The following is a 22,784-nucleotide window of genomic DNA, read 5'->3' as shown; positions in this document are numbered from 1 at the left end:
TTCAGTACAAAACCCAAAACAGTAATGAGATCAGAGAGGGGAGCACAGACACACTGCTAGATCGGTGTTGCAGGCTGTGCAGGGGAGCAAACAATGAGAATAACAACAAGCCCTTTAACTTTCCAAATGTCCTGAGTAGAGAGAATTGTTTATTTAATAACGTAAAATGCATATATAGGAAACTTCTCTAGAAGCTGGTGGCCTGCACTCAGCATCACACAGATAAAAATATATGACTTTCAACACAGATCTAAATACCTTCACATTTTAAAAATCAGAATTCTCTACACAAGTTTTAAGCTGACAGTTCAAGTTCTCAGTTTTCATATATAGCTTTAACTCGTATTAAACACATGTTTATTTACAACGTGGACAGAGTAAGGGGCTATTAAGGCCATTTTCTCATTGTGAAACACTGCAAAATACATACATAGTATAACCTAATATAGGCAAAATTTCGAAAAGTCATTTTCTTGGTTTAACGTAATTAAGTATGGGTTCAGGGGTGAACAGACAGCCTGTTGTAGCACCAAACCCCGCTGCTGGGACACATGCCCTGCCTTTGCACCTAGCAGGGCTGCTGCTGAGGCGCTGGGCAAGAGCCGGGGGCTGGGCCCGGGCCAGACGAAAGGGCACCTCGCCAGCCTCTCCATGCCATCTCCAAATTCATCACACGGTCCAGAGTCAACAACTATATCCAGAAAGAGTCACGCCCCAGGGCCAGCAGCTGAGGTGTCCACACCAAGGGCCAAAGCACAGTCCTGCGGGGACCCCACCCCTCACCTCCGGTGCCTGCTGTGCCCAGGATGGTCCCGTTCATAGCGATGGCCTGTTCGCTCATAAGACCGAGAACGCTCTCGTCGCTGTTCTCTATAGTAATGACTTTTTTTCTTGTATTTTCCAGAAGTATCCGCCCGCTCCCGTGAGTGGCTCCGAGAGCGGGAGGAGCTCCGGCTCCGGGACTTGTGTGGCTTCTGGGCAGAGTACTTGCAGTCCTTGGATCTCCGGTAGCTCCGCACCTTGGAGCCTTTGTAGGGGGCACCCCGATGAGCCTGACGTGGTGGGGAGTCACTCCGGCTCCGCGAGCGGCTCTGTGACTTGGACCCACCAGATGTGGAGCCACTATCACTTTTCCTGTGAAGGAGACCACCAGGCAGGTGACCACCCATCCTGACCACTTCAGGGTCAGGAGCAACTGTCCCCAAGGAAAGGCCACAACACTTCCCCAGGAAACATCCCAGTGCCTGCTGCAGCCCCGTGCACCCAAGCAGCACATACCTTCTCTTAGGGGACGCAGAACGTGACGGGGACCTTGAGTAGCTCTGCTCGTGACTCCCGCTCCGACTTCGACTCCCCTGCCCCTTCGGCAAGCTGAGAATAGAGCAGAGAATAGTTGAGACCTCAAGTCTCTCTCGCCAACCCCAGTGCCATCTGGGCACATGGCTACTCACCCATTCACTGGACTGTCCACCTTGGTTTTCTTCACACCCTCCACTTTCCTCTTGGTGTTCTTCATGGAGAGTGGGGAAGGCTTGTTTCCCTTGCCTTCTTTGGGGGATTCCACTAGAATCAATCACAAGAAGTTACAACCCAACAACTGCTCTGGTGAGAAACGGGAAAGCTGAGCAAGGTGAGGCCACTTCCAAGGGACTGCTGCTGCCAACTCTTGACTTCTGGCTCCCAGCCCAGTTCAGGACCTCCAGATGCAGGAAGACCACCTGTCTCACTCGCCAGGCCTCTGGGACTGGGGGCGGGCATCATGCTTAACAACAGGATCTACTCCTCCAGATTTATGAGACTTTCATCAGGGCAAACTACTTGGGTGGGCTGGGTAATGAGAGCCATTTCAGGAGCCTATCCATACCCCTTACTAATGAAAACACAAGAACGGACTTCCTAGGAGCCCCCACCTCACTTCAAAGATTGCCTCTTGTTTGCTGGGGACTCTGGAGCCCTCAGGAGTGCTCAGACTAACTGCAAATGTGATCCGAGAGAACTCAGGGTGAGAAGGCCGCCCCTAGGGGACACGCTTACCAGGCTTGGGGGCAGGCGAGAACCGCGATGCACTGTCCAGCACCTGGGTGCTGCTGGGCAGCAGGCCCTTGGCTTGGGCCTTTGCCTCATCGAGGGCGTGCCTGCGCTTCTCCACTTCACTCTCCAGGTGAGTCAGATCAACCTAGAAAAGCCAGAGTGCATGATTCAGACCAGATGCTTCCAGTGAAACACAGGTGCACGCACACGTTCCATGAAAAGACACAGAACCTTTTTCCGAGTATACAGCTGCAGGATTTTTAAGCAGATCTCTTGAATTTCTTCTTCAGTTGCTCCAAACAAAAGAAACCAATGAGGACGATTGGGTAAAGGGATCTGTAAACACAGAGGCCATCATCATTAACCATTCTTCATAGCCAACAAGGTTCTCAGGGAAATAAAAACAAGCCTGATGGTCACCAACAAGTAGGCTTTTTATTGATGCCAGTGAACATAACCTGAAGCATAGTACATAGTTTACTGGGGTTGGTGACTCCCCAGGTGGCCCCACACTGACCTCCAGCGTCCGGGCAGCCAGATAGATGCAGGCACAGGCGATGCTCTCAGGCTGGAACCTCACAAAAACATCTGTGCGAAGGCTGTCGTTCATGTAGTTCCTGAAAACCAAACACAGGAAGAACTGAAACCCCTGGGGCACGCACATGACACCCATCTGCACTGTCGAGGTAAAGTCACTACTCCACTAACTAGTCTACGGCCAGGACTTAAGAGCTAGACAGTCCTGTGATTCTCACAAGTTCATGGAGAAACGTCCCAGATGCTTTTTCTGAATACAGGATAGGAAGATAGGGAAACTACTGAAAAAAATCTTTTAAAGCTGGCTGAATGTCAGAGAGTACATGTTGCTATGAAAGAGAACCAACTTTAACTTTACTTTTCCCTCTCAACCTTTGGCCTGCTCTCATGCAAAACACAGTGCCTCAGAAAGATGTCTACTGTGGCAGTTCAACATATTTGATTAAGAAAATTTAAATGCTCAAAATCCATAGTGCAGAGAAACATGCAAACTCAAATGAACGGGCTGAGCACAAAGCCTGCGAGGGCCTTTCTGAGACAAGTCGTCCTCTTGCGCTCCTTTTCCGGGAAGAGGTGCTCGTGGCGTGGCTTCTTCCACACGGGAGTCCACTTGATAAGGGGAAAAAACTCCCTTGGGTGCATGGGAACGTCATGCAGAGGGCTCAGTGCCCAAAGGGAAATCCTCTTCTCAGGCTTATCAAAGAACCGTTTCCAAATTGTCCCATTTCAATAAGGAGTCTTAAAATGAACATTCATAAAATCAGATAAAAGCAACAAAATACTAGAAGTTTCATCACAATCAGTACATTTTTAACAGCTATCATATTAGAAGACATAAAAATACAAAACATTTGCATTTCTTAAAAGGTTAGAATTCTAATGCTGGCTACATTTTCAGCAATTTCATTTAGATACGTTTCTCTAAGATTTAAAAGACCAAAAATCAAACCTCACATTAATTTTATCAATATTGCAAAAACACAAGAAAACAGAAAATACTGCAGAGATTCATTGCACAAGAGAACAGCTGAACAGGTCATACATTCATTGCTTCTAACATACCCCAATGATAGTAGGCTACACCCACAAGGGCAGCCAAGTTATGCTGGAGGCTAACTGATGCACCCCCCACCCTGGTTATCTCTGCCCCAAATCCTGGAGAAGGTGACCTACAAACCCATGGAGAGCTTTCTCAGTGATAAATTCTACATGTGCCCACTAGGAGCACCTGGCTCTTAAGATCTCGCTCCAGGTACCCAGAAGGGACCAAAGAACCTTGTGTGATGGAGCCAAGGCCATATGTCCCGAGAGTTGCAAGTAAACAAACATTTAATAAACACAACCATCAGTAACTATTTTGGTTCTAATAAAAAAACATTTAGTACTCAGTTATAACATTATTAAACCATTAACTTTTATGTCCTTAAAAAAACAAAAGTCCTCAAAACATATACTTAAAGTTACTATTTTTAAAATAAGTTACAATATAAACAGTGTCCATGGAATGATTTAAAGATGCACACCTTTTACAAGAATGTGTCAACCCTTAGCTGCTGAAAAGAGCAACTTCAGGACTTCCAGAAATAAATACCACCACCCACACTACAGTCTCAACTCCCACCAGCCAGTTTTCACATCATCCCCTAGTTTGCTTTTTTAAGAGAAAGGTACTGCATCTTTATTGCACAGGTAGAGCAGTTTCAAATGGACAAAATTCAAGTCAAAGACAGTTATCAACTCTAATCAATACAATTACCAAGCACGACAGAGGATTAACAAGAAGCACAACCGTCAGAGAACCACAGCAGCAGTGGGCCAGCACTAGACTATCGTGCGCATACCACCATCTAGAGCCAGCCTTCGGTGGAGAGCCTGCACGGGGTTGGCTGAGGACGGCCGCTGTCCCCGCACCGAAACGCTTGGACAGGAGAGGAGAAGTCTTAGTCACTTACCCTCAGAGGCTACCCTTTGATTGAAAGAGTACAGAAAAGAAAAGTCAAAATAGGTTCTCCATTAGCACAGCACAGCACCAGACAATTCAGGCAGCAAAAACATGACCCTTACAGACCTAACTCTGTGGGAAAGCACCCAGCACTGAACCGTTACTTCAGGCTTCACTTCTAGTATATTAGCATATTGTTAAAATTAGTCCCCAAATTGTAGGAAGGCCCTACACTCCCTCTTCCTCCCATACGATTTGCTTAATTGAGGCAGTGAGAAGCAAGTTCACATTAGATATAAAACCACTAAGTCCACACTGCCAGCTGTGGGAAAGATCCCGACGTGCCTAGTCAACAGCCCCCAAAAGGAAGCCTGCTGACTGCTCTCCTGGGGGGTAGGGGGTGATGGGTCACCTTACCGTTCCACCAGTGCCTGATATTTTGGGAATCTGGTTGGAATTTACATGGCAGGAACACTGGGCACTTGGACAATTCCAGCCCACAACCAAGTCATGGGACCGACTACCCACTGCCCAGGTGCCTCAAATCAACATACTCCTGCACTGCCCTGGCTGGTCTCATATAACAATGAAGGTCAACTCACCATGAAGTCTGGACCAGGTGTTGGTTACGCTCACACTCTAACACCTGAAGGTACATAACGATTATCTGGAAGATACGGGTCAGGCAGTTATTACCGAGAACCTTGAGAACCCAGAATTCAGATCTTGAGAGCGTCCATGCAGCAAACAAGAGCCTTGTGCTAGATCCCAGGGCTGGCTCCTGTCACACACCCGGTGCACAGTTCAGCTGGAGGGGAGTTTTTGCTGACGTGCCTGCTCCCTGCTTTTGAGTCAGGCACCAGGGAAGCGTGGGAGGACCTAGCTGCACTGAGTTGCTCGCGGCCGGGGCTCAGGCTCATTCCCATCTTCAACACATTCTCCACCAGTGAGAGTAGCCTGCCCGCAACGTTTCTGTACCCCAGCCGCTAACATTTACAAGGCATGGCATGAGAATACTTTCAGCAAATGAAGAAAAAGGTCTTAAATCTATGGTGAGTAATTTACCAAGATTCTGAATTAATGCCAGAAAGTCACACAAGTGAGAAAAAAGCTATGAGGAAACCCCCAATAAAAAGGGGACACAGAGAGAGGAAAACAGCACTCTGCGTTTGAGGGGAACATGGAAGATATGTGTGCTATCATATGCTCAACTGATAACACGCTGTAAAACTGTCTTCCTTCACTTCCAAATAAACAGTTCAGAATTCTTCCAATTCCCCCATAAAAGAAAATAATTACTTAGGCAGCTTTAGAAAATCAGCTGTTGAGAAAGAAACAGTAAACTGACAGATTTCATTCTTACAACTTATCACTATTTCTGACAGCTCAAACTTAAAAGAGATAACTTCCACCTCTTAAAAATATACTATTAAAATTAACATAATATAAGAAGGCTGATGACAAAACAGTTATCTTTCAGAGTACAGGTATAAACTGGAAAACCAAATCAGGGACACATTTAATCCTTTGGAGTTCCCAATCTGGGTGGGAATGCAGCAGTCACTTTAGTGGGCTCACGTGGCAACTGGGCCTCATACCCACCTTGTGAGGGTGCTTCACGTGGACGCAGAAACCCAGCTCCTTGAGAACTCGCCTTTCCGCCTTTATAATTTGATTCTTTAAGTTAACATAATCTTGATCCAAGAGGAGAGGCACAGGTTTTCTACAAAGACAAAACACACAATCTGCATAAGAGTCAAACAAAATAGAGTCTATCAAATCCCAGTTACCTCCAATGACAATCTACCATACACACAACACAGATGGAGTCAGGAAGTTCACTTCCTTTAACTAACAAAACCACGAAGTCTTCCTCAAACCCCATGCTAACCTGCTTATGCCGCCTCAATAACCCTCTCCCTGTTTTCCTTACAGATGATGAACATGGACTGAAGAGTGGAGGGTCTCACCATCTCATCGCACAAGGACTGCATGTCCTTTGTTGGGCTCAAGACATAAGCATATGCACTGTGGATGAATGGAAATCCAAAGAACCCACAGAAGCACGATGCTTAAACAGCCAAAACTGTTTCACAAAGGACCTCCATTACCTGGAGCATTGGAAAGCCTAAGCCAAGGATGCTTCTAAATACCCTACAATACACAGGAAAGTCCCCACAACAAAGACTCATCCAGCCCAAAATGAAAACAGTGCTGAGGTTTAGAACCAGCTCCAGAGCATCCAGGCTGACCAAACAGCCTGGTTGGCAACCAGGAAACCAATGTCACCCAGACAATAGCCACAGTCCCCTTTCCTGCTGACAGTGGTTCCTTCAATGATTAACAGTATCTGAAGGGTACCTCCCAGCCGCCAGGCCTCCTTCTGGACACAAGTGTAAGACCTCACACCCTAAATTTTGTCCCAGAAACTAGTGTAACTGAATAACTGCGAAAACACGGAGGCGGATATCTGTGACAGTGCTGATGGACTCACTTTTTCTCTCGCAGATGTCGAAGGCGATGAAAAACGTTGATGACGTCCCGTATCCGCCTTGGAGCCTCTTCTATCTTGGAGGCCAGGTGAACACAGGCCATTGACACGTGCTGAAATGTAAGCGACGAGACAGAGGTTCATTCCAAGGACCAGTCTCCAACAGCTGAAGAACGGCGGTTAAGAGCAGAGGAGATACGCTCCGAGAAAAGGCCACTTGGGAGAGACCCCTCTACAGCACAGGGGGCTTCCCAACACACCCCGCCCCCAATACAGCGAGCACTACAATTGCCAAGACCAGTACTCCTTCCTCTGAGCGACCCGCAACACCACAAACCCAGGTTTCCTGTCAACACGTTTCTGTGAGGAGGAAAGACGGAAGTCTCACCTCCATGGAATGCTTCACAAAGGACTTGGTGTAGAAGAACCGCTGGAACAACACCTGCCCGGTAGCCATGGCCACCTGCACAAGAAAAGGATTCCATCCTTTTCAATTGCCCACTTCAAGGGTCTCAAATTAAACCACTGGGTTTCGCAAAACTCCTGATAAAGAACCAGAACCTAAAATGTTTTCTACATCCACAAAGGTTCTTCGCATCCCGCTGCCTCGCCTCCTTAATCACCTCTGGCGGGCTGCAGCAGGGGTGCTCCGGCCTTGGGTAGGCGCTGGGCCCAGGTTCCGGGCGGGGACACGGAACCGGGTGGGGGCTAAGTTCTCGGTGGGAATAAGGAGAGTGATCCGAACAGGGTACCACACGTCAGTAAGGAGTGGGGTTGGGATCCGGGTAGGGGGTCACTGCTGGGCCCGGATCCCGGGCAGGGACACGAAGCGAGCTCCGGGTCCGATTCCGGCCCCGCCGCCAACAAAGGGCCTGGCAACCTTCCCGGAGCGGGCGCGGCGGTTACCTCGGCCCGAGGCTCGCGGCAGCTCCCTCACCTGCGGCAGGCGGAGCAGGATGCCGGCCGCCTGGATGAGCTCGCAGCCCACCACGCGGAGGTCGGTTTCCGTGTCGGTGTCGAGGCCACTCGACATGGACGGCGTGAAGCGGAGCTTGTCGTCGGGCAGAAGGCAGTTCTCCAAAGTGATGAGCACCCCGGAGTACAGCCGGTCCCCGATCAGCACCCCCTGTGACGCGGGGGCTGTGCCTCCGGAGCCCGGGGTGCCAGCCGCTACCGCGGGGGCCGTCGACCCTTGAGCCCCGGCCCCGGCCGCCGCCGCCATTTTGTGCCGCCGACTCCCTCTCTGGCTCCTTCCCGGCAGGGCGGCTCCTCGCGACGCTCTACGACCGCGACCGCCCCGCCCCGCCACGTGCCATTGGTTCGACTGGCGCACGGCTCGGGGTTCCCTTGCTCCGATTGGCTCTGCTGCCTGTCCGTCAGCGGCGCGACTGACGCCGCAACTCGGCGCGGGTGGGGAAACGGGCTCATTACCCAGTAGGCCCTGCGGCGCCCTGGCGAGACTGTCGTCTCGATCCCGACCCGGAAGTAGTAGTCGTAGGGGCCGGCTCCTGGCCACTTTCCGGGTGTAACCGTTCGGGCGTACCCGTAGGATCCGCGCAGAGACTCGGGAGCTCGCAAAGTTCCCACGGCAGCCCCGGGCTTCTTAGGGGTCAAGCGGATGCCGAGGGAGGCCGAAGGGGCCCGTAGGCAGCCCCTGGTAAGCGGAGCCAGGCGAGACGCCCCTTGCCGCGAAGGCCCGCGGGGCGGGGGCGGCAGGCAGCTCTCCTTCGTCTTTCGGGCGGGTGGTCCAGGGCTTGAGTGGAGCTGTCGGACGTCTCCGAGGCCTCCGACCTTAAAGGATGGGCGCACGCGTGGTAAGTTTTCCCAGCCCGCGCCCAGCAGCAACGAGATGCTGTTTCCCTAGTTAATTTGTGGCCTCCGACACGGTGTTTACTGAGTCGAAGATTTGTACAGGTATTAACGCCAGACTCCCGAAGATCTCGCCTTCAGAATTGAGTCTAGAGAGAAGAGAGATGGTAGCTGGAAACGTTTAATTCGATGTTCCTACAAAGCACAGCAACTGCAAAGAGGCATGAAGCATGAGTTACCCCGAGGTTGGCAGAAGAGCTAGGCTGCGATGCGGGAGTGGGAGGATGCAGGCAGCACGGAAAGGGCTTGCACTTTTGTCTTACCAACAGCGGGGAGCCGTCCAGGGGTTTGACCCTCCGTTTCTCATTGGTTGCACCAGGCGCTCTCAGGATTAGTGACTGCCAGCTTCTGGTGGGTGGTGGTGGTGGTGGTGCGGGTATGTGTGCCAGGAACAGCCCACAGTTGTCTACCACTCTCTCACTTTCCTTTATCAAGATGGACAAAGGCAGCTCCTCCATGACAGTGCCTGTTACACAGAACTTCGTCCCCACGCCAGAGAGCTCCCTGTATCCTCCACCCTGTTGTCTTTCAACAAGAGCCGTTTACTGACGAGGTATGGAGTCAGGCACTGCTTACAGTGTGGCAGAACAGGACACAGCTCTCTGCCTTCCAGTGCTTAATCTAGTGGCCATCACTGGATATAACTAGGGCTAGAGGAGGCGTCGGAGAAGGCAATGGCACCCCACTCCAGTACTCTTGCCTGGAAAATCCCATGGACAGAGGAGCCTGGAAGGCTGCAGTCCATGGGGTCGCTGAGGGTTGGACATGACTGAGCGACTTCACTTCACTTTTCACTTTCATGCATTGGAGAAGGAAATGGCAACCCACTCCACTGTTCTTGCCTGGAGAATCCCAGGGACGGGGGAGCCTGGTGGGCTGCCATCTATGGGGTCGCACAGAGTTGGACACGACTGAAGCGACTTAGCAGCAGCTGCAGAGGAGGCGTCCTCTTAGGAAGCCAGTGCAGTAATTGCAGCCATAAGATACTTGCCCACATGAGGATGGAGGGAAGGGGGCAGACTGTGAAGGTTGCCAGGCAGTGGGTGACCAGGATTTGATTGGCCCCTTATTGAGTTGGAGGTTGTATGTCTGAAGAAGCAGTGGCTTCCAGGGGTTGGCTGGCAAAGGATGTTGCTCAGGACCCAGTGTGGGAGTTTTGGGGTGAGGGCAGGTAAGTGTAGGAGTCCGCAGACAGTGACTACTATAGTGGGCCTGAAAAGCTTTCCTAGAGCAGAGGGTGTGAGGGTGAGGTCAGAGTCCTGGAGGGTAGTGAGCCTGAGGTGGGGAGACAGTGTATGTCACCCAGGGCTGACAGTGTCCCTAGATTGGGGGACTAGGAGATGTCAGGGAGTGGTAGGGCTGACCAGAGACCCAGTGACAGGCCAGAGCTAGAGGGTTCAGCAGATGAGGCTCCCACAGAAGACCAGAGGAAGGCCCTGTCACCAAGTAGGAGGGGAGACACCTCTGCGTGGCTGTGGTTAGCAGAGGTGGACAGGGCTGACCTGTGAAGCAGCCTCCATCAGCAGAGATTTCTGGTTTGATTCTGGAACTAATGAAGTTAAGTATTTGGGTGAGGGACCAGAACCCTTACATTAAAGCTCCCCAGGTGATCTGATGGTCACTCCACCTGTGGAGGCTAAGGTGAGCCTGGGATCAGGAGAGCCACCCTGCCTGCTGCCACTGCTGGTCAACAGTGAGGGAAACCAGCTGCTGCTCAGCGGCTGAAGAGTTGAGCCAGGAGTCCCTACTGGAAACCAAAATGGGGTGGGGGAGGGCACTATTAGCAAGGCCAGGGTCAGGCCTGGTGCACACCCTCAGCCTTCAGGAGAATCTAAGGTTCCCAGGGGAAGCCTCGTCCTGGTAGCATCAACACCCAGTCAGGGCCCGCCCAAGGCATTTGTTGATACCAAAGAAGTTAACTCAAACACCACAGAAACTTTATTTACACAATCCATGTGAGATTTCTGAACCTGTGCCAATGAGGCAAGACAAGTCCTTTTCTCTCCGGCCTGTAACTGACATGTAAATTAACACAAATGCAAGTCAAACCTACACACTGTTGACAAATAACTTGTAGTCCCTATTTTAGTATTATCACAGGAGGATGCTCAAAGGGCCCTTGCCAACAGCGTCCCCCTCAGTGGTGCTGTGCCACCCTGGAAAAAATTCCTTCAGGCTCCTTCCCATCCCCCAAGGCAGCAACAAATCCTTCTTCTCGCCTTCTTTTGGACAAAGCAGCCAGAGATTTAAAAGTCTTTGGTTCATAGATGGCTAGATCTGCAAGTACTTTCCTGTTGAGCTCCACCTGGCACTGGGAAGAAAATCATAGTTAAATATTTTAGCATTTCAGTGAAACATAAAATGACTCTGAATGCAGCTGATCACCCTGTGATTTCAGTCACCAATACATACTGCTTGAGCACCAGTGGGGGAGAGGGCATTGTGAGTCTTGTCCAAGTAGGACACGTGAGTAGAAGGGAAGGGTGCAGCTCCCAATGCCAGATTCCTGGCCTAAGTTATCCCTTTGAGACAGGTGGGAAGAGGAAACCACAATTCCCATTGTATAAATGGTGAAAAATGATACATGGAAAAAGAATGTGAGGCACATAAGAACAAGGACCAAAACTGGGCATTCTGGGCTTCCCAGGTGGCTCAGTGGTGTGAAGAATCTGCCTGCCAATGCAAAAGACCTGGGTTCAATCCCTAATCTGGGGAGGTCCCACATGCAGTGGAGCAACTAAGCCTGTGTTGGCCTAGTGCCCCTGCCCTACAAAAGAAGCCACTGCAATGAGAAGCCCACGTGCCACAACTAGAGACTAGACCCTGTTCACCATGACTAGAGAGGGCCTACATGCAGCAACAAAGACCAAGCACAGCCAGAAATAAACAAAACTGGGCATTCCTAATTCCCGTAAGAGAGCCCAAGTCATCTGTCGAGTAAGAGAATAGAAAACCAATGGACAGTGCCTGTGAGTCTGAGGTGCAGGGAAAAAAAGGGGGTGGTCTTATGACATTAAATGCAGCTGTGCAGGAGTGACTCCTACTACCTAGGACCCCTATGCAAAATCCCTCTCCTTTCTAAGCCAGTTTCCCATGAGTAAAATGGAAGTGTCACACCTAAACTTGCCCTGAGGATCTCTGTAAAGTGCCAGGCCCACCTGGCACAGGAAGAAGCACAGCACCAACTTACCTACTTCCCAAGCTTTTTAAGAAAAAATTTAACTCATAAGAAAGCAGAGGGAGTAGGGACAGACTTCCTGGTGGTCCAGTGGTTAAGTCTCTGCACTTCCACTGCAGGGGGTTCAGGTTTCATCCCTGATTAGGGTTAGGAATTGAACCCTGGTTGGGGGGAAGTTCCATATGTCATAGGGTGCAGCCAAAAAAGCAGAGGAAATGGCATACTGTCTAGATGCCAGTGAGTGAGATGCTCTGACACTTGCTTACTCTAACATTCCAAATGTTTTGCTACATTTAATTATGTTTCAACCTGATCTGCCACCTTATCATTTATTCAACATGAAAAATTTGAAATTAAACTTCAAAGTTAAAGCAAAGTTTTTCTGTTTTTCATTCTTGATGGGGAAACAGCATGATTGTGTCTTGGTACCACACACCCTATTACTAATTCTGCTACCAGCAGGGCAATGAAAGAGCAAGTGAGGTGAACCCCAGAACCCACCAGAACCCCACCCCAGCAGTGAAAGCAGTGGGCCCCAATGCCAACTCTTAAGTCCTCTGTAATCTTGGATTTCTCTAATATTAATAAAGACACCGCCCCCCCCCAGAAAAAAAAAAGAAAGAATGAAAACAGTGTTAGGCTGCTAACACTTCACGGTGGAGCCTGCTAGAGCATGAAAACTGGACGGGTTATAAAGACGTTTAATGTCTCAGTAGGACCACATCCTCGACCATACCTTAATCAAATTGAGGATGAATGCTGGGTATTTCAGACCATGTTCCTGGGAGGCAGCTGTAATTCGATTAATCCAGAGCTGAAATGAGAAAACGTCGAAATGTTTGAGAACCAGCTGTATGTCACGTCCACACCTCCCAGCAAAGGTTCTGACTGAACTAAAAAAATTTTTTGTAAAAGCAGATACAAAAGTCAGTGGCCTATTCAGGCTGCACTGCAAACAACAGTGAGCAAAGCCTGGTACCCTTCGTCCAAATGCCAGGTGTAAAGCTCACATCTCGCACAGTCGAGCTGGAATACAAAAATCAGCGAGAGATGCTGGGGCAGACACCACTCCGGGTGTAGAAAGAATCCATGTGTGGGAATTAGGACAGCCACTGAGACGGGTGCTACCAGGCAGGGACGGAGCGCTCCAGGGTGGAAGCTTCAGGGAGGTGAGCAGCCTGGAGGGGAGAAAGCGGGGGGCCCGCGAAGGGCCGGGGTTACGTGGACAGTGGCGTCCGCTCCAGGGGGAAAAGCTGCGAGGGCGGGAGGGTTCGCCGGGTCGGGGCCACCCACGGCTGCAGGGCGCCGCGGGCTCAGGAGGGCAGGGTGAGGCCGAGAGGGCCGCGCTTACAGTCCGCAGGTTCCTTTTCTTCAGACTGCGGGCTCGCGTGCATCGCACGAACGCTCGCGTCACAGCCCTGACGGCCAGCCGGTAGCACCGATTCTTCCTCCCCTGGAAGTGCTGGTTAAGAAACGAGAGAGGATGCGGTCGGCGGGGCCCGCGCACGCCGGGCCGGCCAGGGGAGCGGAGCGCGGGGCACACTCACCCGCGCGTGCTTCAGCACCTCCTGAACCCTCCAGTAGCGGTCGGTGATGCGGTTCCGCAGCCAGAGCGGCGCACTGAGGAAGACCATGACGCCGGCACCGCCGTTCACCAAGGCGTGTGTTGCTCGGCCGCCACACCCCTCGAAAGCTTCCGGGTCAACTCAGCCCTCCTCAAGGGAACTTCCGGCCGTCGCGCGTGCGCTTCGGGCCCGCAGCGACAACCCGCCTCTGTACGCATGCTCAGGCTAGGGGGCGGGGCGGTGGGCCTTCCCGCGACGGGGCCTAGGCGGGGTTCCCGCAGAAGGGTGGCAGAGAATGGTTCGTTCTGCGGACCCGAGCAACGCTGCTTTTCACAGCGGGGCAGAGTCTCCTTTGGGCCACTGAGCTGCGCACTTTCAAATGACTGGAATGACAGGTTTTATCCCGTGTGTATTTTGTCACTGTTTACCACAGGCCAATGCAGGAGACGTCGGTTTGTTCCCTGGGTAGAAAAGATCCCCTGAAGAAGGAAATGCAACCCACACCAGTATTCTTGCCTGGGAAATCCCGTGGACAGAGGAGCCTGGCGGGCTACAGTCCATGAGGGTCACAGAGTTGGACCCGACTTAGCGACTGAACAACAACCACTATATTACCATTATTACAGAAAATAATGAAGTGGGCAAAGTGGGCGTGTGCAATTTCTTAGTAACTCTTCATTTAAAAGTAGTTTTCAGTTCGGTTCAGTCGCTCAGTTGTGTCCGACTCTTTGTGACACCATGGACTGCAGCATGCCAGGCTTCCCTGTCCATCACCAACTCCTGGAGCTTGCTCAAATTCATGTCCATCCAGTAGGCGATGCCATCCAACCATCTCTTCTTCTCTCATCCACTTCTCCTGCCTTCAATCTTTCCCAGAATCAAGGTCTTTTCCAATGAGTCAGCTCTTCAATCAGGTGGCCAAAGTATTGGAGTTTCAGCTTCAGCATCATCAGCCCTTCCAATGAATATTCAGGACTGATTTCCTTTAGGATGGACTGGTTGGATCTCCTTGCAGTCCAAGGAACTCTCAGGAGCCTTCTCCAACGCCACAGTTCAAAAGCACCAATTCTTCAGTGCTCAACTTTCTTTACGGTCCAACTCTCACATCCATACATGATTACTGGAAAAACCATATCTTTAACTAGATAGACCTTTGTCAGCAAAATAATGTCTCTGCCTTTTAATGTGCTGTCTAGGTTGGTCATAGCTTTTCTTCCAAGGTGCAAATGTCTTTTAATTTCATGGCTGCTGTCACCATCTGCAGTGATTTTGGAACCCAAGAAAATGAACTATGTCACAGTTTCCATTTTTCCCCATCTATTTGCCATGAAGTAATGGGGTCAAGGCTATGGTTTTTCCAGTGGTCATATATGGATGTGAGAGTTGGACTGTGAAGAAAGCTGAGTGCTGAAGAATTGATGCTTTTGAACTGTGGTGTTGCAGAAGACTCTTGAGAGTCCCTTGGACTGCAAGGAGATCCAACCAGTCCATTCTAAAGGAGATCAGTACTGGGTGTTCTTTGGAAGGAATGATGCTAAAGCTGAAACTCCAGTACTTTGGCCACCTCATGTGAAGAGTTGACTCATTGGAAAAGACTCTGATGCTGGGAGGGAGTGGGGGCAGGAGGAGAAGGGGACAACAGAGGATGAGATGGCTGGATGGCATCACCGACTCGATGGACGTGAGTTTGAGTGAACTCCGGGAGTTGGTGATGGACAGGGAGGCCTGGCGTGCTGCAATTCATGGGGTCGGAAAGAGTCAGACACGACTGAGCAACTGAACTAAACTGAACTGAATGGGACCAGATGACATGATCTTTGTTGTCTGAATGTCAAGTTTTAAGCCAGTTGTTTTCACTCTCCTCTTTCACTTTCATCAAGAGGCTCTTTAGTTCCTCTTCACTTTCTTTTATAACAGTGTTGTCATCTGCATATCTGAGGTTATTGATATTTCTCTGGGCAGTCTTGATTCTGACTTGTGCTTCATTCAGCCCTGCATTTCACATGATGTGCTCTGCATCAAAGTTAAATAAGCAGGGTGACACTATACAGCCTCATGTACTCCTTTCCCAATTTGGAACCAGTCCATTATTCCATGTCTGGTTCTAACTTACACAAAAGTTGGAAGACTAGTCCCCAAAACTCTCCAATATGCATTACCCAAATGCACCAATTGTTTAATTTGCTCTATTTTTAATCATTCTCTCTATAGTTGTTTATAAACACATTACTGGGGATTTCTTCTGGTCCTTTCAAGAGGAAGTTGGAGACAGGTAAATATGTCATGATATGTTTCCTAAGAACAAAGACAGTCTCATACAAATCACAGCACAATGATCGAAGTCAGGAAATTTACCAGTAAAGCAATAATGCTGTCTAGTCCACACTCAGTTCTGTGCAAAGTTCTTACCGCTTTTTCCTCTGTCCAGGATCACACTCTGCATTTTCAGTCTTAATCTGGAATAGTTCCTCAACCTTTCTTTGTCTTTCATGACCTTGGCATTCTTGAAGAGTACAGGCTAGTTATTTTGCAGAGTGCCTTTCAACCAGAGTTTGTGTGCTGCTTCCTTGTGATTAGAATCAGGTTACACATTTTCGGCAGAATACTGCAGAAATTATATTGTGTCCTTGGTATGGGGTATCAGGGGGCCACGATGGCAGCCTGTCCCAACACAGGTAATGTTAGCTTTGACCACTTGGTTATGGTTGCCAGGTTTACATTTGAACTAATACGTAGTTCGTAGGGAAATACTTCATGAGTCATCCCAGGTCTTCCTGTAAGCATGTGCAGAGACCAGGTAGGAGAACAGAGGTGTACTGAATCGTGCATGTGAGAGAGGGAGAATACAGACTGGTCAACATCTCGGCCAGCACAACAGCTCTGGAGCAAAGACTGCCTAGCAGGGAAGCCTTGTGTTGGGCGGAGATGGCCAGACCCCGGCACCTGTGCTGTGCTCAGCCAGCATTGGGGCCACTAGGAGACGTCTGCCTTCAGCTGAAATGCTGCCATGGACTTGAAGCTCCACAAGGTGCGGCAGGGGGTGGGGGGGTGTCGAATGGATGTCTGAGCAGCCTCTTTGTGGCCAGCAGGCTCTAAGGCCACTTGTACTCACTCACTTGGGTGTCCATCATTGACTTGATAACTCTTTCCATATTTATTGGCATTCTCTTTAAAGAAGAGCCTTCCCTTGGGGCTCTAGATAGTGTTGGAAGGATGCATCCAGAGGGTGGTGGTCCAGCGACAAGGAAGTGTTGACTCAGCCAGGCAAAGGGTCAGCATGTGCCAGACCCAGTATGGGCAAGGTCAGCAAAAGGCCAGAGTGGTGGGAGCAGAGCCAGTGCAGGTCCAGGGCCAGTGAGCAAGTCAGCTGCCAGAGGCCAGAAACCGAGGCTGGTGAGAATATATGGGTCCTGGAGGTCGAGGAAGGACTCTGATGTCCTGGGTACCACGGGCTTCCTCATAGTATGGTGGCCACAGGGCAGGACAACGCAGCCTGGTCACCTTTTCAGCCCACCCTGGAAGGTCACACAGCATCGCTTTGGCAGTGCTAGGGCACTGGACTCGTCACAAAAGTCTGCTCAAAAGGAGGAGACCCAGACTCCAGCTCTGGATGGGAAGAACAAGGGGATCCCACTGGAAAGAGTGCATTCAACAGCCAAGATCACTGGGGTGTCAACAAACACCATACACTATGTTTGGTCTACACTCCATGAGAGGGAGCCCCTGGGGGATCATGCCATAGGATTATGGCTATTGTTCTAAGAGCCCCCGGGAGTCACAGGTTAAACCAGAAGATCAGTTAGGTTGGGGGCAGGCAAAGCTGACTGTTGCTGTCCTGGACGTGGTGGATGCAGTGGGAGAGGTGAGAGTCAGTCTAGGGGTGTACTCTGAGGTTGAGCCCACAGGCTGCGCTGGAGATTGGTTGTAGGTCCATCCTGCAGCTTTAAAAACCAGCCTGGGACTTCTCTGGCGGTCCAGTGGTTAAGACTCCATGCTTCCACTGCAGGGGGCAGGGGTTCCATCCCTGGTCAGGGAACTAGGATGCTATAGATCCTACATGCCACACTATGCAGCCAACAAAGCACAACCATCCTTACTTTGATGGCTCCAGAGACGTCACTCGAGCCCCACCTTTCCCCGCATCTGATCTCACCCACCACTCCACCTAGCCCAGCCTCTCTAGGAGTCATTTTTATGTCTCCCTTTCCCCGGCCCCCCATGTTCAACCATCAGCAAGTCCAGAGGGCTGTGCCCACAGAATCACCCAAATTCTGCCTGCTTCTCCCACCTCCACTGCTGTGCTGCCACCATTTCACTGGTCTCCAGGGTTCCCCCTTCCTAGATACGGTCCACTCGGCACTTGCAGGCCTGGAACCAAAGAGACCATGTCACAGGAACACAAACTCTCCAAATGTTTACATTATCTTGTGAGTAAAATCCAAGTGCTCCCAGGGCTGCCACACAGAGACGCTACTTTGGCACAACTCTCACTTTTGAAAGATAGAATCTGTCCTCTAGAGCTTTTCTTCTAGAAAAATAGAATAAGGGCACTGGTTTTCTCTGAGGATACAGTGGTGGGCAATCAGAGACAGCTGTCCCTCTATATCTGTTGTATTGCAGAGATGACTGAGTGACAGGGAGAGGATAAAGCCATTGAAAACAGATTCTTATGCCTTATGTCACCAAAGGTGGGGGGCACACCACGCTGCACAGGGACATGGGCAGGAGCACTGGTGTCAACCGGGAGGCAGAAGCAGGGGCCCTGGGAAGGCTCAGGCCTTTATTGGGGTTCTGGTAGGAACGGCAGGGCAGGGCAGGGAAACAGTTCAAGATTGGTTTGTGTGATAATCCACTGGGCCTTGGTGCACAGAAGCATGTCTGGCCCTGGGTGATTCTGGGCGGGAGGACGTCAGCTGAGCACATGAGAGAAAGCAGTTCAGGGGTGGGTCAGGTGGCAGGGGAGAGGAGAACAGCTGGCCGTTCATTTGGCCCCATCATTTGTGAGCGGGCGCTAACAGACAAACACTGAATCTAAGGAAACACAGTAAGAGCGTCAGCATGCACAGAGCGCACACCCGGGGTGACACACCCACGGTGGAGAGGCAAAGCGGAGATCATCTTGTTTCGGTCAGTTCTGTCACAACTCAGGCTCTCCACTGCAGAGAGTGGAGAAGGCCTGAGCTGCAGGGGTTAGTGGCTCTGGGAGTCAGTGGAGCTGCTCCAGGCCCAGCGACACATCTGTTGCTCAGGCTCCAGCCACTGCCTCTGTCTCCTCTAGGAACCTCTGGGCTCTTCTCCCCTGCACCAGTGGAGAGAAGCCTGAGTGCACCCTGAAGGCCATGGAAGCCCAGAGCCTTTCGTCTTGCTTTGGCCCTGCCACCCCAGGGCCCTGTGCCCCTAGGACTCCTCCTGCTCTCCACAGAGGGCAGGCCACAGGTCCTGGGCCATATCCCCCCACTGTGTCCGCAGGGTGGGGCTGGCCCCTCGGCTCAGCAAAAGCTCTGCGGTGGGGCCATGGCCATGCTCCATGGCGAGATGCAGGGGGGTCTTGTGGAGCCAGCCAGCGGCATTGACCTCTGCACCCCTGTCCAGGAGGTGGCCAGTGACCTCTATGTGGCCTCCCCGGGCAGCGTGGTGCAGGGGGGTGAGGCCCAACAGGTCCCGAGAATCCACCTCTGCTCCCCAGGCAGCCAGCAGCTGGACGGCAAGCAGATGTCCACCAGCAGCAGCCCTGTGGAGTGGAGAGCGGCCATGCCTGTCTGTGAGGCTTGGGTCTGCCCCGTACTCAAGCAGCACCTCCATGTCCTGGAAGAGAAGGGGGCAGGGGCTAGGCTGCTGGCTGTGTTAACCACATAACACCCAGCTGCCCTTGGGCTCTCCTTTCTTGACACTGCTTCCTTATTTGGTCACCCTGATGCTGGGAAAGATTGAAGGCAAAAGGAGAAGAGGGCAGCAGAGGATGAGATGGTTGGAAAGCATCACCAACTCAATGGACATGAACTTGGGCAAACTCCAGGAGATAGTGAGGAACAGGGAGGCCTGGTGTGCTGCAGTCCATGGGGTTGCAAAGAGTCAGACACAACATAGCGACTGAACAACAACAAATAGCACCTATGTGGGCTTCCCAGGTGGCACTGTGGTAAAGAACCTGCATGCCAATGCAGGAGACATAAGAGATGCGGGTTTGATCCCTGGGTCAGGAAGATCCCCTGGAGGAGGGCATGGCAACCCACTCCAGTATTCTTGCCTGGCGAATCCCACGAATAGAGGAGCCTGGAGAGGTACGGTCCATAGGGTCACAAATAGTAGGACACAATTGAATCAACTTAGCACTCAGGCACGACACCTGAAGAGGCTCTACTTGGAGACTACCACTGCCCCCTAATGGTCCTGACTTGCTTGCCGCCCATCCTCCCTGCTGGCTGAAGTAGGCTTGCCCCTTGCACAATAAATATTGGTGCTGCCACCCTGCTCCCTCCGTGGGCTTCCAGGAGCCAATATCCAAGGGCGGCGGGGGTTGGTAGCTGGCCCCTTTCCGCCACCCGCTCTATCACTCGGAGGCTGGACCAGGATTACCTGCTGGCGGCCCAGGCTGGACGCGACACCCAGCACAGTGGCCCCCACACCGTTCCGGGCGTCCACCAGCGCCCCTTGAGCCAGAAGGAGACGAAGCGCAGTTTCGTGCCCAGCCTCGGCCGCCACGAGCAGGACGCCATCTAGGCGCACGCCACCGCTCGCCCCCAGCAGCTCGAGCACCGCCAGCTGGCCTCCCGCGGCCGCCCAGTGCGCCGCCGTCCAGCCGCGCGCGTCTGCCGCTGTCGGGCCTGGTTGCGGCGCCGCCAGCAGGTGCCCAGCCATCAGCGTGCGGCCCAGCGCGGCGGCCCAGTGCAGCGGTGTGAGGCCGGCCAGGCAGCGTGCATTCGCCGGCGCCCCGCGCCGCAGCAGCAGCTCTGCCACCCGCGACGGCCCGTGCCAGGCAGCTTCGTGCAGCGGTGTGCGTCCCGCGCGGTCTGCGGCTCCAGCCTGAGCCCCGCGCTGCAGCAGGAGACGCACCAGCGACACGTGGCCGCGCAATACAGCCAGGTGGAGCGGAGTCCGGCCCGCGGGGTCCCTGTGGGGCAGGCATGAGGGGTGAGGGTGAGGGCTGGATCTGGAACCAGGCCACTGTCCCCGGTCCCTGTCCCCTGCTGGGGAAAGAAACTCAAACTGGCTACCCTTGCCCAGGAAGGACCCCCTCTACCTACTGGGAACCGCTGCTTCCCCCTACCACTGAAGGGACAGCAGCCACCACCCCACCAGATACCTGCGAAGATACCTGGTCCTGCCCTGGGGCTCACCTCTCCTCCACACTGGCCCCTTGCCGCAGCAGCTGTGTCACCAGGCCCGTGTGACCCTTCCACACAGCCTGCAGCAGGTGCCCCCAGGCCTGTGGGGTGCTGGGCCCCTGTGTCCCAGCTCCCAGAGCCTCCTCGGAGCCCAGATCCAACCACCGCAGTTCCTGCTCCGGCCCTGCCTCTGTCAGGCCCTGCTCCCCAGGCTCTGAGACCCCAGAGTCCATCTGGAAAGAACATGAATCAGGCATGGTTGCTGGAGGCCCAGGCTGGCCCCAGTCCAGTTCTCCAGCTGGGGGTCCTCTGTATGCTGTCCTGGCCCAGCCACAGGCCCTTCCATGAAACTCCTTCCAAAGGAGCTGAGGTGGGACATCTGTTCCAGGATGGTTGGTAGCTCGAACTGCAGTTGGGGCGGGGGAGAGAGGGGCAGGGCAGGGAAGGGGGGGCCCCTCGGGGCCAGGCGAAGGGCCAGCTCTCCACACTGTTTACCCAGCAACTGAGGGGGAGGCCCTGCCTGCCACAGCCTGTGTCCCAACAGCCTTCAGCCCCTGCCAACTGCCAGGGCCTCTGACTTGTCCTCCCTCCCAGGAGATAAAGCCAGGCAGGCAGGGACCTGCCCATGGACTACAGCTCCTCGCAGAGCATAGCCTTTGATGTGCCACGATTTGCCCCCCAGGAGGCACCCACATGCCTTTCCTTGGATCCCTTCCTCTGGCCCTGCCCCCCAGCCCCACTCCTGTCCCTGCTGGCTAAGACCAGGCCGAGTGGACCAGGTGCCAGCAGCTGGCAAAAGCCAGAAAAACAAGGGTGTCAGCTTTGTGTGCCCTGTCTGCACAGGATGACCTGGGAAGATGCTGAAAGCAGCAGGGCCAGATAATGGGACACAAGGACACGGGGTGGGGTGGGAAGGGCACCCTGTTGCTGAGAAGTGCCCGTATCCTGGGGACTGGGGGACTATCCTATCCCTCATTAGAGCCAGGGAAGCTAAAAACTGTCTCCTGGTGGCCTCTCCACAGGCAGAAAGCAGCAAGAAAATGGGCTGTGAGGTCTGTTCCTGCAGCCTCTACCACAGCCAGGGCACTGCAGCTTGTTCAGGTGACCACTGGATGTCAGGGCGCCTACATGGAGCTGTTCCCCAGGGGCAGAGGCCTCTGTTGGTCTCAAGCATGCAGGGCCCACCGCCAAAGCTCAGCTGTTTGTTGAATGAATGAATGAATGAGTGGAGGACCAGAGGAGAGGGCGGGGCTTAAAAGGAGATGAGACAGAGATCCTTGCTGTCTGAACTCTCTCCACCCAAAGGTTATCATCTGCAGCATTTTTTTTAACCCCAACTTCATTATCAGAAAGATCCCCTGGAGAAGGGAAAGGCTACCCACTCCAATATCCTGCCCTGGAGGATGCCATGGAATGTATAGTCTATGGGGTTACAGAGAGTGGGATGGGACTGACTGACTTTCACTTTCACTATCAGAATAAATAGTTACTGTACGATCTTCCACGTGTGCACCAGTGTAAATAGTTCAATTGCACACATATGGGCAGCAGGGCTTGGCATGCACTGCCGGGGACCTCAGCAGATTTCCTGGCTGAAGTGTCTCCACTGATGCTGAAAGCTCAGCTTCTCTGTGCACTGGTTCCAAATCGAATCTCAGAGGCAGAGTTTGGATTGAAGTAGAAAAAGTGAAAGTGAAATCAAATCGTTGTGACCCCATGGACTGTAGCCTACAACTCTCTTTCGTCAATTGGAATTTCCAGAGAGGAGTACTAGAGTGGGTTGCCATTTCCTTCTCCAGAGGATCTTCCAAACCCAGGGATCAAACCTAGGTCTCCCACATTGTAG

At 52.4% G+C, this 22,784-nt stretch overlaps 3 protein-coding genes across 6 annotated transcripts; all 3 read right to left on the bottom strand.

Moving 5' to 3' along the window:
* Positions 1–209: 209 nt before the first annotated feature.
* CCNL2 (cyclin L2) lies at positions 210–8,232 on the bottom strand. Of its 4 annotated transcripts, none has more exons than XM_068986563.1 (11): positions 7,939–8,232; positions 7,390–7,464; positions 7,005–7,114; positions 6,113–6,233; positions 5,113–5,177; positions 2,549–2,648; positions 2,263–2,367; positions 2,035–2,176; positions 1,452–1,563; positions 1,273–1,371; positions 210–1,134 (listed from the first exon to the last, which is right to left on the bottom strand). In XM_068986563.1, exons 1-11 carry the CDS (start codon positions 8,221–8,223, stop codon positions 780–782), a joined length of 1,569 nt encoding a protein of 522 aa, XP_068842664.1. In that variant the 5' UTR covers positions 8,224–8,232; the 3' UTR covers positions 210–779. The 4 variants fall into 4 exon arrangements, with proteins under 4 accessions (XP_068842664.1, XP_068842663.1, XP_068842665.1 ...); XM_068986562.1 differs by having other exon boundaries at positions 1,279–1,371; XM_068986564.1 differs by lacking the exons at positions 5,113–5,177; positions 6,113–6,233; positions 7,005–7,114; positions 7,390–7,464; positions 7,939–8,232 and adding an exon at positions 3,061–5,021 and having other exon boundaries at positions 1,279–1,371.
* Positions 8,233–10,815: 2,583 nt separating this feature from the next.
* MRPL20 (mitochondrial ribosomal protein L20) lies at positions 10,816–13,723 on the bottom strand. The gene is made up of 4 exons (XM_068986440.1): positions 13,596–13,723; positions 13,400–13,510; positions 12,785–12,862; positions 10,816–11,181 (listed from the first exon to the last, which is right to left on the bottom strand). The coding sequence occupies exons 1-4, from the start codon at positions 13,680–13,682 to the stop codon at positions 11,008–11,010; spliced, it is 450 nt and encodes a 149-aa protein (XP_068842541.1). The 5' UTR covers positions 13,683–13,723; the 3' UTR covers positions 10,816–11,007.
* Positions 13,724–19,010: 5,287 nt separating this feature from the next.
* On the bottom strand, positions 19,011–21,195 carry ANKRD65 (ankyrin repeat domain 65). The gene is made up of 3 exons (XM_068986637.1): positions 20,951–21,195; positions 20,190–20,724; positions 19,011–19,418 (listed from the first exon to the last, which is right to left on the bottom strand). Exons 1-3 carry the CDS (start codon positions 21,193–21,195, stop codon positions 19,011–19,013), a joined length of 1,188 nt encoding a protein of 395 aa, XP_068842738.1.
* Positions 21,196–22,784: the final 1,589 nt, after the last annotated feature.

Source organism: Capricornis sumatraensis, chromosome 14 (genome assembly GCF_032405125.1).
Source record: "Capricornis sumatraensis isolate serow.1 chromosome 14, serow.2, whole genome shotgun sequence".
NCBI classification, from domain to species: domain Eukaryota; kingdom Metazoa; phylum Chordata; class Mammalia; order Artiodactyla; family Bovidae; genus Capricornis; species Capricornis sumatraensis.
The sequence above is the reverse complement of the archived record's forward strand: the minus strand, read 5'-3'. Positions and strand labels throughout refer to the sequence as shown.

What these genes read in the sequence shown, in the direction of transcription:
- MRPL20 (XM_068986440.1), bottom strand. Translation starts at nt 13,682, where the DNA reads ATGGTCTTCCTCAGTGCGCCGCTCTGGCTGCGGAACCGCATCACCGAC. An exon ending in AGGTGCTGAAGCACGCGCGG is followed by an intron (nt 13,511 to 13,595) that starts GTGAGTGTGCCC and finishes TTTCTTAACCAG; the next exon opens with CACTTCCAGGGGAGGAAGAA. An exon ending in AGAAAAGGAACCTGCGGACT is followed by an intron (nt 12,863 to 13,399) that starts GTAAGCGCGGCC and finishes TTCTCATTTCAG; the next exon opens with CTCTGGATTAATCGAATTAC.
- ANKRD65 (XM_068986637.1), bottom strand. Translation starts at nt 21,195, where the DNA reads ATGCCTGATTCATGTTCTTTCCAGATGGACTCTGGGGTCTCAGAGCCT. An exon ending in GGGGCCAGTGTGGAGGAGAG is followed by an intron (nt 20,725 to 20,950) that starts GTGAGCCCCAGG and finishes CCTGCCCCACAG; the next exon opens with GGACCCCGCGGGCCGGACTC. An exon ending in CCAGCCTGGGCCGCCAGCAG is followed by an intron (nt 19,419 to 20,189) that starts GTAATCCTGGTC and finishes CTTCTCTTCCAG; the next exon opens with GACATGGAGGTGCTGCTTGA.
- CCNL2 (XM_068986563.1), bottom strand. Translation starts at nt 8,223, where the DNA reads ATGGCGGCGGCGGCCGGGGCCGGGGCTCAAGGGTCGACGGCCCCCGCG. An exon ending in ACGTGAAGCACCCTCACAAG is followed by an intron (nt 5,178 to 6,112) that starts GTGGGTATGAGG and finishes CGTATCTTCCAG; the next exon opens with ATAATCGTTATGTACCTTCA. An exon ending in TCCCCTAAGAGAAGGTATGT is followed by an intron (nt 1,135 to 1,272) that starts GCTGCTTGGGTG and finishes TCTCCTTCACAG; the next exon opens with GAAAAGTGATAGTGGCTCCA.